Raw genomic sequence first — 12882 nt, forward strand, 5'->3', positions numbered from 1 at the left:
CGTTTACTTGTATCAACACCCCCAAAAAATCCTAGAAAAAAATAAACAAATAGAAAGACGGTACATTCCCTAGGTTGAAATATATTGTTGAGTCTATGCATCAGGATAGCATACAGCTCCTTACTACACCCAACTTTCTGATCTTTGGAAGTCCCAGCAGTTACTACTTACATGGTTAATTTCAAAGAAAAACTACCAGGTTATCACTTTTTTTTCAAAGCAGTCCCTTATTCCAGCCCTCAGACCACACAGTTTCTGCATTTCCACGGACACGCCGCCTCCTGCTTGCTCTTCCTGCAGACGGACGCCAGTAGGGCTGCCTCGAAAGAGTTTAATTTCTATGCTGCCACAAGCAGGGACACAAACTATCCTCGAGAACGAGTACGGGGGAAGGCCAAGGCCACTAACAAAGAATGTGAACTTTTACATCCAGACCCCTCCAAGCCGTGTGCTCAGAGAGGAACTTCAGTCGGAAAGCTTCCCACCGAGCGTGCACTCCCGCTCTGACAGCACCGGGCTGGCGAGCATTGTCTGGGGAGGAACGCCGCGGCCGGCCAACTTTTCGCTAAAGATGGTGCCATCCTATTCGGAACAAAGTGAAAGGTCAACGGAGCGGAGGGAAAGCGCCGACAGCAGGGCCCGCTCGCCCGGGCCGGCGCTCCAAACTTGGCCGGCCCCGCACTTTCCCTTTTGTCCTCGCACCCTCCCCGCTCCCCGGCCGAGGCCCACCCGGCGGACCCGGCGGACCCGGCGGCGCGGGGCGCGCGGGCGGCGGCGGGGGCGCAGGTACGCGGCCGCCTCGCCTCACCTGCGCCCCCGCCGCGCCCCCGCCGCCGCCCGGCCCGTGCCGCGCGACAAAGCGCGCCCGGCGGGAGCGCGGGCCGGACGCCCGGCGGCCGCGGCCCGGCCTCGGCCTGAGGCGGCGGCGGCGGGGGGCGCGCGGCCCCGCCCGGCCCGCCGCCCGCCCGCCGCCCGCGGCGCCCGGCTCCTCGCCCCCGCGCCCCCGCCGCCGCCGCCGCCCGCCGCCCCCGCGCCGCCCCCCGCCGGCCCCGCTCCTCACCTCGGCATCGGCGGCGGCCATGGCCCGGGCCCGCAGCGTGGCCCCGCCCCTCCCGCGCGCCATCGCCCCGCCCGCGCCTCGCGGCCCAGAGCCGGGGCGGGGCCGGCCGCCAGCTTCTGCGCCTGCGCCTGCGCCCGCGCCTGCGCGCCGCAGTCCGGGTCCGGCGGCGCCTGCGCGCTGGGGGCCGGGCTTGCGGCGCCCGAGGCGCCGGGCCTGGGGTGGCCGGAAGCGGAACGGTCGCCCGCGGCGTGGGGGACCTAGCCCGGGAGAAACGGCCCTCGGCAGCCGTAGCAGTGGGTGGGAAGTGGTCTTCCCATTTTCAGTAAATATCTTTTCCTTCTAAATAGGCATTCTGGCAGGCTGGCCGGAGGTAGAGAAAGACCCGAGGCTCCGACCCCTGACCTTTAACCCCGGACACACTTTGATTTCGCCGGCCTTCGTGAAGGCGGAGTCCCTGAGTCGCGTCCTGGTGGGATGTCCCGACTGAGGGTTCCCCGGGGCGGGGCGGGGCGTTGCTCCGCTCAACGGGTGTGCCTAGCGGGGGGGGGGGGGGGAAGAATGCCCCGGTTAGGGGCATGAAGGATCCCGGTTAGGGAAGGTGCCCCGACGAGGGGGGGTACCCCGGTTGTGGGGTGCCACAGTTAAAGGGGATACCTCGGCTGGAGGGATGCTCTGGCTTAGGGCGGTGTCCTGAATGTGAACGCTGCCCCGACTTGGGGGCAATGTCCTATGGGGAGGGTTGCCCCCGTCGGCGGATGCCCGGGTTAGGAGGACCGCGCCGGTCGGCGTGGGTGCTCTGCTGGATGGTGTGTCTGACTGGAGGCGGTGTTCCAACCGGGATAGTTGCCTGAACTGAGGAAGTTCCCCAGTTGGAGAGATCCTACTGGGCGGGGGAGTCCCGTTAAGAGGTGTGCCCTTCCCAGTTACCCCAAGCTACCTGCCAGTCACATGCCTACTGCGCAGACATGCACACGGCGAGGCCTTTCCAGCAGCCTTCACTGGACAGAGTCACATAAACTGCCTTACCCTGCCTTCTCCCTATGGTCAGACCTCCTTATCCCAGCCCGGAGACTTAAAAATATAAGCACAGAATGAAATTGAGCTTCTCTGGCTGTGTGAATCAGAAGGCTGGATGCAGAAGAACTGAGGCAGCCCTGAATCTTGAAGTTTATCCTTCCAGTAAGAGCTCAGTCTTTCGGTGAGACAGACTCGGAAAAATTATTTCACCAAGGCTGGTATTGATGGTGCACACAGGTACAGAAGAGGAGATGGACAACCCTAAGTACCAAAGAACCCGACTAAACTGCTCTGTCAAAACCTAAGTCAGTCTATCCCAGGCCTTAACCTTGCCAGAAGGCACAGGAGTGGTAGAATAACCCACCTCAACCAGACCCAGCTCTCCACCTCTCCTCCTGCCTTGTCCTGTCCCCAAAACCTTTTATCTTGGGTATCTTTGTGGCTTGTTTCTTTACCGTTCTTAGGTCTTAAATATCACCTCTTCAGGGAAGCCTTCTGTCTCCTTCCTAGTCAAAAAATGATACTGCCCCAACTCCTGTACCTGTCTTCCTTGCTTTATTTTGCTCCATAGTGTTCTGTCACCTGACTCTTACATCCTTATTGGGAAGTCTGTCTTCCCACTTGACTGTAATTCCACTGTTTTTTGTGCTCTAGTCCCTAAATACCTGGCACACGGGAGACAAGTATCTATTGAATGGATAAATGAAGGAATTAAAACGTGAAGAAAAGTCCTTTACCAGGCAAACGTCAACCATAAATGAACGTATCAGAAAGAGGCTGCAGGCACCTGTTTCACTCCCATTTTGCAGTCAGCTGGACCCACCCTACCCGAATGACCACTGACCACTCATCATGTCAGGTGCTACTCTCAGCACACGTGTTAACACTGTAAACTTCACATGTGTCCCGAGAGCCGAGTGCTGCTCTTACCCACGTGTTGTAAGAGAACCAAACCAAGGGAGCTGAGAGCATTCATGGTCTCTCAGCTGCTGAGAGATGGAGATGGGATTCGAACCCAGGCAGGCTTTCCTTTCAACCAGCAGGCGGCTCACAGATCATCCCACTGGTGGCATACTTCCTGCTTTTCTCCAATATTTATGCTCCCCTTGTCCCACAATTAGTAAAATTTCAGCCAGGTACATGGCCGCTGGCTAAAGACCACATTTCCAACAAGGCGGAGAGGAGGGAGGGCAAAAAGTGATATGATCCACTTTCCAGTCTGTGCCTCAAAAAGTTGGAGGTGCAGGCCCGATAGGCTGGGCGATGGTGAAAAGTGGAGCAGCCACCCAGGACCCAGGGGTGAAAGCCACTGCTTGAGAATGACAGCTGTACCACCAGGCCTAGATCTGCCACCTCTGGACTGTTCAAGAAATAGACTTCTATCATGCTACATAGGGGGAAGGGAAACACTCAACATGTCCCCTAATAGTCCCATGAGCTTGTCAGATAGATAAGGTAACTACACACCTACTCACGGTCACCCCTTCACCCCATGGCGGAGCAGGAATTTGACCTGAGTCTGCGGGACGCCCCTTCAGCAACATGCCCTGTGCAACCCGAGGGTTCACTTTGCCCTTGGGGCCTAGAGAGTAGGCCCTCAGATGTCAGATGTGGCAGGAGAGGCTTGGGCAGGGGGAGCCAGGCACAGGCGTGGGGTCAGCAGGGGCCTGAGGGACAGACCGGCAGGCCAAAGGCAAATACTGATGGGTGCAGAAGCGGCCCCTCACAGATGCAGCTCTGATCAGTGCCAAGACCACGCCAGGCTCTGGACTTCGCAGGCACATCCTTTCGCACTCTGGGGCAGCTGAGTGCCAGCCCCAGCCTGGGTAAAGGACCACACACTCCGGCCCCGGCCACCAGAGCAGCTGGTGTGCCCAGGAGGGGAGGGGCGGTGTGAGGCCAGGCCACTGAGGCTGGAAGGTGCCCAGGAGGCTGGCCTCTGCCCAGCTCTACAAAGCCTTTATTTACTGAGTAGTCTCTCCAGGTCCAGCTCCCTGCCGCCCCCGCCCCGCCCAGCCCAGGGAAAGGAGGGCCAACTCCAGGGCGCAGGCAGAGGCTGGGCAGGTCCTGAGTGCTCCAGGGCAGGCTGGGAGTGAAGGCACGAGGCCCTGGGCGCCCCAGTCCCACAGCAGAGGACAGGCCCGCCCAGAGAAGGCAGCATGGGAGTCAGCGCCCAGGGGTCAGCTCCTGAGGGTCAGATCCTGGGGGTCAGCTCCTGAGGGTCAGCTCCTGGGGGATCAGGCCAGGGGTCAGCTCCCAGGCGTCAGGCCAGGGTCAGCACCGCTACAGCTCTGCTCGTAGGATGGTGGGGCCTCTGCAGGGAGAGAACAGGGTCTGCATGGGTTTCATGGCAAACCCTCCCCACCAGGCCCCAGGCCCCTCCACTCACCATCAGGGTAGCCCCACGTGCTGTACTCTGGGGGAAGGACCAAGGTGCTGGTGGTAGGCACTGGTTCCCCGGAGCCCTCTGCAAAGTAGGGGACAGTGGCACCTGTGGAGATGCACAGGGGAGGGGGCAGCGGGTGGGGGGCGGGGCTGCCATCCTGAGGACGGGGCTCAGAGGCGCCAGGCATGGAAACCAGGGCGGCAGGCGGAAGCTGCTGCTGCTGCTGCTGCTGCTGCTGCGAGTGGCTCTTGGTGGAGAGGGAGTCCAGGTCCAAGAAGTGGGGGCCAGCAGCCACAGCCTCAGCCTCCTCCTGGGGCGGTGCAGAAGGCACGGCTGGGGACAGGGCCCCAGGAGGCGGCCCCGGGCCTGGCAGGGGGCTCAGTGGGGCATGGTTCACAGCAATATTGCCAATGAAGAGCGGGAGGGTCACAGTGGCTTCGGGCGCCTTCAGGGAGACCTGGGAAGGACCAGGGTTGGGCATGAGGGGCCAGGGTCAAGGCCACGGAGCCTCAGGCCACCCAGCTCCCAACAGTGCCGAACCTGCAGGAAGTAGTCGATGTGGATGAGGCTGCAGCCCGGCAGGGCTGACTGGGGCAAGGCAGGCACCAGGATCTGCTCCCACCACTGTGCCCGCCTCCAGGCCTTGACACCTGCACCCTCCACCTCCGCGATGGTCCGCACGTCATAGATCCAGCGTTTGGCCTTGTAGGACACTTTCTGGGGAAAGAGCAGCCTATGAGCCTGGGCAGGCCACAGCCCACGCCAGGGGATGGGCCCGGGCAACCTGAATGGAGTTCCGACCTGCAGCAGACTGGCCACCACGGGGCCGGTATCTTTGCCCGACTGGTTCTCGATGTCAGCCCGCAGCCGCAGCACCTGCCCCACCACGTAGCCGCGGAGGTCGGTGCTGGCTGTGAGGACCACGCTGCCTGTCTTCACCAGCTTGTAGGAGAACTTCTTTGTGGCAGAGGCCACATTGGGTTGCTTGGGGGGGGGAGGACCAGGGAGGGACTTAGCAGCTGGGGGCAGGCTGGATCCCTGTGGCATCAGGACATGCCCACTCAGCCCTGCCATGCCCCTGAGCACCAGCACCCTCAGCACCAGAGACAGGCTGCTCTGTCAGACCCCGGCCACCTCACCTCTGCTTGGGACAGGGCACTAGGTGCCTGCCCAGCTCCCTCCCCCCACACACACAAGAATGGGGACACCAAGGAGGCCACTGCTCCATCCTCACCTCGATGTCTGGGATGCTGTTCAGATTCAGGGGGCTCAAGATATAGAACACACGGCTGCACTTGTGATCCTTGGAAAAACGTGGCGTGTCAATCGTGGCCCTCACCTGGTGCACGATCTTCCCAAAAGGACCCTCGAAGGATGTGGGTGCTGTGGCTGGGGAGAGAGCAGGGACTGGCACACAGCTGCCTCCCACCCCGCGGAGGAGCCCACCCTCCCAGGACCAGCTGGTCACCAGCAGGCCTGTCCAGGCCGGGCTCTCACCAGGAAGCAGGAACTGGAAGGGGAAGCTGTGCTCTCCGGTGGGCAGGCTCCCTGCGGAGACAGGGGGGAGGTGGAGGAGACAGGCCTCAGCAAGTGGCCACAGGGCCAGGACAGGAGTAGGCATCACAGCCGACTGGCTCACACCAAACTGGACTGCTGGGTCTCCCTGCCTCTGTCTGCAGCAGCACGGCAGCACGGCCGTGGCCTGGGCAAAGGAGTGAGGACTAGGGCTTGGCTTGAACAGGAGCGCAGTTTGGGGTGGGAGCAGGGGTGCAACAGCTATACCAGGGGTCAGAGGCCACCCAAACTCAGCACCAGGAGAAGGTGGCCCCCTTCAGCCACCCGGCCTCTACGAGGCGATGCCATAGTGCCTGCCAGTGAGAGACTTGTCAGGGCTCCAGCCCTGCGAGAGGTGGCCCAGATCTGGGAAGGGGGTACCGCTCGGGACAGTTGAGGGACTGGCTCCCAGACTCACCCTTGTCGGCCAGCGACAGGGAGCTGCTGAAGTAGCCCTCCTCCACCACCCAGGCAGCATCATTGGCCTTGTTGGACACCCCGCAGGAGCCCGTGCAGGTCACCCGGATGGCTGCAAAACAGGGAGGCAAAGAGTGAGCTCAGCCAGCAGGTGGCCTAGGCTACTCCCTGCCCCCAGCACAGGAACTCAGGCAGGACTAGCAGCCCCACCTGGGAGGGGTCTTGGCAAGGCCAGTGAGCTAGAAGCCTGCCCCCCCCAGAAGATAACTCCTGCCCATGCCCCACCTTGGGGTGCTCCAAGGGAGCCAGGCTGGTGAGAGGCCTGACCGGGACAGAGTTATATCTGTCCTGCAATCCAGAGTAGGAAGACACCAGCATTTACCCAGATGACCCCTGGGCTCCCCCCAGATTGGTAACCCTGGCTCCCAACCAGACCTTTGAAAACCCAGCTCCCAACAGGAGAAGCTTGGGACACCCCTGCTGGCCCACGGTCACACTGCCCTACAGACAAGGCAGGCAGGTACCCTTCATGCTCCAGGAAGCTAACTGCAGACTTCATGCTGCAGGAATGTGGTCAGACCTGCCTGAGCAGAGGGTACCCAACAGTCTGGCATGCTGGAGGGTGGGGCCCTTGACTTCCTGGACCAGGACTGCCCAGGAGGTCTGACTTTCCGCATCATGAGATGTCTTGGTCCCCAGTGGGAGTGCCCGGACCAGGAACTATTCGCAACAGAGGTTGTTGCTGTTCTGCAGCCAGGATCGAGAATTCCTCAGTCCAACAGACATGTTTCCAGAGCCCACTGTGGCCAGAAGATATTGGCTGGACAACCAGGTCCAGCTGAAGGTGGTCATAGAGGCACCACACCCAGCAAAAACCACACCACAGCAGGAGACTCAAGCAGGGGAGTGTGGTGGGAGACAGAGACAGGTCCCTGCAGCTCCACTCCTCCTATCCCTGCAGGGCTGAGTCAAAGCCAAAGACCACCTCCCTGCCCAATCCTTCCCTCAACTTGACGGGGGTCACGAGAGGGGAGGGCATCTCAGACTCTGCTAATGAAGCTGCCAGACAGAAAGTCCAGAACCCACAGGGTCAGCCATACCTGCCTCACCTGTGGCCCCCTAGAAAGCCCCACCTGTGGCCTAGGCCTTCTTTTGATTACCACAGAGCACCAGGCTTCCTCTCACCCACTCTTGGCCCATCCTCAGCCCCGAGTGGCTGTCTGCATGCTGCCAGGCCCCTTCCACCCAGGGAGGCCTCTGCTTCTGCCTGTACCTCCCTCGGCCCTGCCAGTGACTGCCTTGGCCTCCATTCCAGCCCACTCCACCACCCCAGCCTCAGCCCTGCTAGGGCCAGACCCCACACTGTTCCTACGCTGGGGATCCAGAGCACTGGTGGCACTTCTGCTGATCAGAGGACGAGAACAGCTCAGAGAAGGGTACGCATGACTGACCGATGAGAGGATTCCTGGGGACTTAAGATGCTACACGCCTTTTTTTTTTTGAGACAGAGTCTCTCTCTGTTGCCCTGGCTGGAATGCAGTGGTATCATCATAGCTCACTGCAGCCTCCAATTCCTGGGCTCAAGCAATCCTCTTGTCTCAGCCTCCCAAGTACTAGCTGGGACTGCAGGTGTGCACCATGACATCTGGCTAATTTTTCTATTTTTAGTAGAGACAGGATCTCACTCTTGCTCAGGCTGGGCTCAAACTCCTGAGCTCAAGTGATCCTCCACCTCGGCCTCCCAGAGTGCTAGGATCACAGGCATAAGCCACCATGCCCGGCCAGGATGCTGCACACTTTAACCCTCCCATATAGAAGGGGCACATCCCCCTTGAATCCTGCAGCCCTGTGGATGCTGGGACCCACAGAGGATGCCAGCAGGTGCAGCGGTCCCCAGACTGGCCAAGTGCCACCAAATGACCCCAACCCATGGCACAGACCTACAGGCTTGCCCTGCCCACAGCCGTCCACACTCGCCGACAGTGTGGTGAGATATCACAAAATGTCTATCTTGGCTGTTTAGGAGTGATTTGTTACCTGGGATGACTTTTACACAGCAGTAGATAAGTGGAACAGATGTCCAGTCTCACTAGAAATTAGGGAAAACCCCAATGATTTACCATTTTAACCCATCAGATTGGCAAATATTAAATGTTTTGACATGCGCTGGAGAGGAGGTCAAAAAACAGACACCCCCGTGTCCTGATCAAACTGAAGTCTGACATGGGGCCCTGGAGAAGAATGGGGTGGAGCTACTGGAATTCTACCACATACCAGGAGACTCCACAGTTCTGCTTGGAATCTCACAGTATTTAACCAGGAGCCTCACACACCACTGTTTATAACAGTCAACAGTCAAGACATAGCTAAAACCATCCACCACCCAGCCTGGACCCAGCCCCCAGAATTCAGGCGAATGAGCATGCAGGCACCTAACTCCAGAAAAACACAGCATCCAGCTGACCCCTGGGTAATCCCAAAGGGCCCCAGACTCTGTGACCTTCCCAACACCCAAGCAAAGAGCCCCGTTCTGCACACACACCAAGGCTCCCTTGGAGGACCCTGCCGGAGTGAACAGCCTCCAACCATCTTCCAAAGTGACTCCTGTCCTGCACTGCCCCCTTTCTGCTCAGCAGGGTCAGTGGAGGCACAGGGTTTCCTGCCAGCATGCCTGCCACTTCCTCACCAAAAACACCTGATGCTGCTTCTCTACCTCTCCGCAGCTGTTTCAGGTCAGACTGGGTGAATTCCCCAGGGAGCCAGTTTTCATGGTCAAGGCCAATGACACTGGCCACATTTTGCCTTCTAAGATCGGCGAATCAGGCAGGGTCACAGGATGCAGTTCTGCCCAGGAAGAAGAGAGGAATCTGTGGGGTGTGTTGGGCAGGCTCCTTGCTCCAAGAGAAGGGCACACCGCATTGCCCCCTCCTGCTCTCCCAGCAGGCAGACTCACAGCTGGAGGAGCCTGGGCCTTTGGCAGCAGGAGAGAGCCAGGCAGGGCTCAGCTGGCGGTCACCAAGGCAAAGAGCCTGACTTCCTCCACCTTCTGGGTTTTAATGATGAGCCTCATGGTGGTGGCCCTGCAGCCCCAGCCCTCCTCCCCCATGTAGGGAGGTAAGCATCACCTCCCCCACTTGCTCCTGGAGGTAAGCAGAGTGGCAGAGTGATACACCCTGCAGTGCTATCCAGGGCTGAAATGTGTTTCCTGAGGGTGTTCAGATGCATTAACAAAAGACGAGACAAGGGCTGGTGTCTTGTCCTTGGTAGGAGGTTTGGGGCTGCTTGGGTTGTGTTCCAGAGTGGTCTCTCCAGCTGGGACTCCCAGCTGTCCAGAGCCCTCTCCCTTGCACCACCTACACACCGACCACGAGGACACCCACTCACTCATCTTCATCCCAAAGGTCTCACTCTGGGGCCACCCTGCCAGCTCCCACAAACCGGGAGCAGCCTAGCCTTTGCTACACACCTTTCCACTAAAACACCTTTCCGCTGTGGCCCAGGAGCCACTCTCCCCACTGCCCTATTTCCAAATCTGTGTCATGAGAAACATAACGGCACCCACCTCCCAGGGTGCTATGAAGACGAGTGAAGCTGGTCCATGGAAAGGTGGAGAGAGCTCCGGTTGGCCCCCAATGAGAGCTCAGTGAGTCACTATCTGCCCTGTCACCCACCCCAGTAAGAAGAGAACACAGGGAAGGCCCGCCTGACACCCAGCCCTGGGCTGGACCGGACCTGGGCCCAGAAACTGCTCCTTCCTCAGCTTCCTTCCACATCAGCTCTCAGGCAGCCAATGTCTTCGAGGCGGAGTGCTGACCATTTTGTGCTCACCACGTAAGCACTCAGACTGGGAGCCCCCAGGGCAGGCCACTGTCTACCTAGGGGACGGAGGGCCTCCCTGCTACATCTACTGGCTCCTAGCAGGAGCTCAACAAGTATCTTTTTGTTGTTGTTGAGACATAGTCTCACTGAGTTGCCCTGGCTAGAGTGCCATGGCGTCAGCCTAGCTCTCAGCAACCTCAGACTCCTGGGCTCAAGCAATCTTCCTGCCTCAGCCTCCCGAGTAGCTGGGACTACAGGCATGCGCCACCATGCCTGGCTAATTTTTTCTATATATATATTACTTCTCACTCAGACCTCAGCAGGCCCCAGAAGTGGTGCTGTCCACAGCGCAGAGGCCCAGTGGTCAAAGTCAGAGGTGAGCCTGCTGGCTGTGGTTTGGGCCAAGCAGCACAGGTGGTGCTCACAGGACGACAAGGTGGAGAAGCCCTCAGCAGTTAGGACCACACTAACCTTGTACTCAAATTAATTTCTTTCTATTTTTAGTAGAGACGGGGGTCTCAATCTTGCTCAGGCTGGTTTCGAACTCCCGACCTTGAGCAATCCACCTGCCTCGGCCTCTGATAGTGCTAGGATTACAGGCCGGAGCCACCACGCCTGGCCAGTAAGTATCTTTTGAATGAAGAAAAAAAGAACCATGGTCCCTCTTTCCCCATCCCAGGCAGGGCTGGAGGAAGCCCCAGAGCAGCCCCTGCACTGACGCCCATCTCCCCCAGCAACCTGAGTAATCCACTCTCTGGCCTGTAGCAGCCCTTCACCCACTTTCCAGCCCATGACCCTGCCTGTCCCTCCTCCACTCAGATCTGGCTGGCACTTCTACAGGTGGGACCATCCACCTGGGCTCCCTCAGGCTCCTGAGGCTCAGCACCCCTCCCACCTGCCACATGGAGGTAGGGGAAGTGTGGGGCTGTGCCCAGCCCAGGCCAGTCACAGTCAGGCCATCCCTTCGCTGTGGTCAGCAATGGCTGTTTGCCCCACGCCCAGCATGGGGACCACAGGACAGCCAAGCCGGGCTGTGGCCTCTGCAAAGGGCCTCTGTCCTGCCAGTTCTGTGGCCACACCTCATTCGCTTTCCTCTGCCAGGACCTAGCCCCCATCTCACCTCTCACACCTTGCTGTGCCCCAGGGATGTGTGTGTGTGCTGTCTCCGCTGCGTCCCCTGCCACACCTGCCCCCCCAAGTGACAAACTCCAAGGGATGACACAGGAAAGGAGGCTCCCTGAGGCCAGTGCCAAACAGAAACACCTGCCACCCAACACCTTCCTAGAGCTCCACAGCCCCACACAGTGGTGAGGCTGGCGTCAGAGCACCATCAGTGAGTCCCAGGCAGTGGCACTCAGACCTCAGCAGGCCCCAGAAGTGGTGCTGTCCACGGTGCAGAGGCCCACTGGTCAAAGTCAGAGGCGAGCCTGCTGGCTGTGGTTTGAGCCAAGCAGCACAGGTGGTGCTCACAGGACGACAAGGTGGAGAAGCCCTCAGCGGTTAGGACCACACTAACCTTGCACTCAAAGCCAGGGACCAGACAGAGGCCACAGGTGCTGCTCACCCTGCCCTGAGGGCCCAAGCCAGGAAGTCTCTCGCAGGGCCCTATCCATTGGAGGCAGCCAAGGGCAGATGAAGCCCACACCTCCAGAGTCCGCTATCAGTGGCCGCTGCTGCAACCTGATCTCCGGTCTCAAAGTCCCAGATGCCTGCATCAGCAAAGACGTTGGCCAGCCGGCTCGGGCCAGCTCTCAGTGCCTACTGGGCTGGGGGCGCGGCTGGGAAGAGCCATCCCGCACAGCCTGCAAGGACAAGCCTTAGGCAGAAGGCAAGCAGGTGCCCGTACATCCTGCTGGGAGACCCTCGCACTCCGGCCAAGAGCGTGTGTGTGCGGGAGTTGGAGCCCAGCGAGTTGGAGCCCAGCGCAGGCCAGGCTCCAGGTGAGCGCTCCCCAGGTGCAGAGCGGAGCCGAACCTGCACACCCGGACGGGAAGGTCGGAGGCCTGCGCGTATCGGCGCTCAGTAAGATGGACGGGCTCGAGACCCCCGCCCCGGACTCTGGCCGCCCCCAGGCGAAGAGGACAGGAAGGGGCAGAAGCGGAAGGACTGGGCCTCCCAGACCTCCCTGCCCCGCCCCAGCCGCCGCGAGCTCCACCCTGGCCCTCCCCGCAGACCCGTGCCTCGCGGGTCGGCAGCCGCTTCCGCAAGGGCAGGTGCGGCGCGGCCAGCGGCCCTCCCCGCGGGGACCCCACGCCCACCTCGGAAGGGCAGCGGCGCCCCCAGGCGCACGCGCACGGTCCCGGCCAGCGGCTCCCCGGGGCTGTAGACTACGCGGCCGTGGCTCAGGCGGATCTCGAAGAGCTGCACCCGCCCCATGCCGCGGCCTCGCCGGCCCGCCGCGCTCTGACGCGCGCCGCCCGCGGGCCCAGTGCGAAGCCAGCCTCCCCAGCCCCGCGGACCCGCCCCCGGCCCGCCTCCCCACGACCTGCAGACCCGCCCCCGGCCCGCGGACCCGCCCTGGCCCCCTCCTCCCCCCCCCCGCCCGCGGACCCGCCCCGGCCCACTTCCCCGCGCCCTGCAGACCCGCCCCCGGCCCGCGGATCCGCCCCCGGCCCGCCTCCCCGCCACC

At 60.9% G+C, this 12882-nt stretch overlaps 2 protein-coding genes across 12 annotated transcripts in view; both read right to left on the bottom strand.

Annotated features, from left to right (window-relative positions):
- The window catches only part of EHMT1 (euchromatic histone lysine methyltransferase 1), a 153507-nt gene extending 152332 nt beyond the window's left edge, over window positions 1–1175 (bottom strand). For 8 of the 9 annotated variants that reach the window (XR_012922152.1, XM_020289586.2, XM_020289587.2 and 5 more), the window contains exon 1: window positions 1061–1134. Coding sequence is in view for 8 of the 9 variants with exons in the window: in XM_020289586.2 (XP_020145175.2) it covers window positions 1061–1123 (63 nt within the window). In the remaining variant the exon portion in view is untranslated. Of the gene's footprint in view, window positions 1–1060 lie in introns of all 9 variants that reach the window. The other variant, XM_012784411.2, reaches the window with a different exon arrangement.
- Window positions 1176–2788: 1613 nt separating this feature from the next.
- On the bottom strand, window positions 2789–12677 carry ARRDC1 (arrestin domain containing 1). Of its 3 annotated transcripts, none has more exons than XM_012784428.2 (8): window positions 12512–12677; window positions 6436–6546; window positions 5961–6011; window positions 5698–5852; window positions 5265–5447; window positions 5004–5180; window positions 4467–4920; window positions 2789–4391 (listed from the first exon to the last, which is right to left on the bottom strand). In XM_012784428.2, the coding sequence occupies exons 1-8, from the start codon at window positions 12627–12629 to the stop codon at window positions 4327–4329; spliced, it is 1314 nt and encodes a 437-aa protein (XP_012639882.1). In that variant the 5' UTR covers window positions 12630–12677; the 3' UTR covers window positions 2789–4326. The 3 variants fall into 3 exon arrangements, with proteins under 3 accessions (XP_012639882.1, XP_012639881.1, XP_075865280.1); XM_012784427.2 differs by having other exon boundaries at window positions 2789–4411; XM_076009165.1 differs by lacking the exon at window positions 5961–6011 and having other exon boundaries at window positions 2789–4411.
- Between the last annotated feature and the right edge of the window lie 205 nt (window positions 12678–12882).

Source organism: Microcebus murinus, chromosome 12 (genome assembly GCF_040939455.1).
Source record: "Microcebus murinus isolate Inina chromosome 12, M.murinus_Inina_mat1.0, whole genome shotgun sequence".
Lineage (NCBI taxonomy): Eukaryota > Metazoa > Chordata > Mammalia > Primates > Cheirogaleidae > Microcebus > Microcebus murinus.

Excerpts from the sequence above, each read along its gene's own strand:
- ARRDC1 (XM_012784427.2), bottom strand. The coding sequence starts at position 12,629 with ATGGGGCGGGTGCAGCTCTTCGAGATCCGCCTGAGCCACGGCCGCGTA. Across the intron at positions 6,012-6,435 it reads CCTGTCGCTGGCCGACAAGG|GGAGCCTGCCCACCGGAGAG; the intron begins GTGAGTCTGGGA and ends CTGTCTCCGCAG. Across the intron at positions 5,853-5,960 it reads CTTCCAGTTCCTGCTTCCTG|CCACAGCACCCACATCCTTC; the intron begins GTGAGAGCCCGG and ends CTCTCTCCCCAG.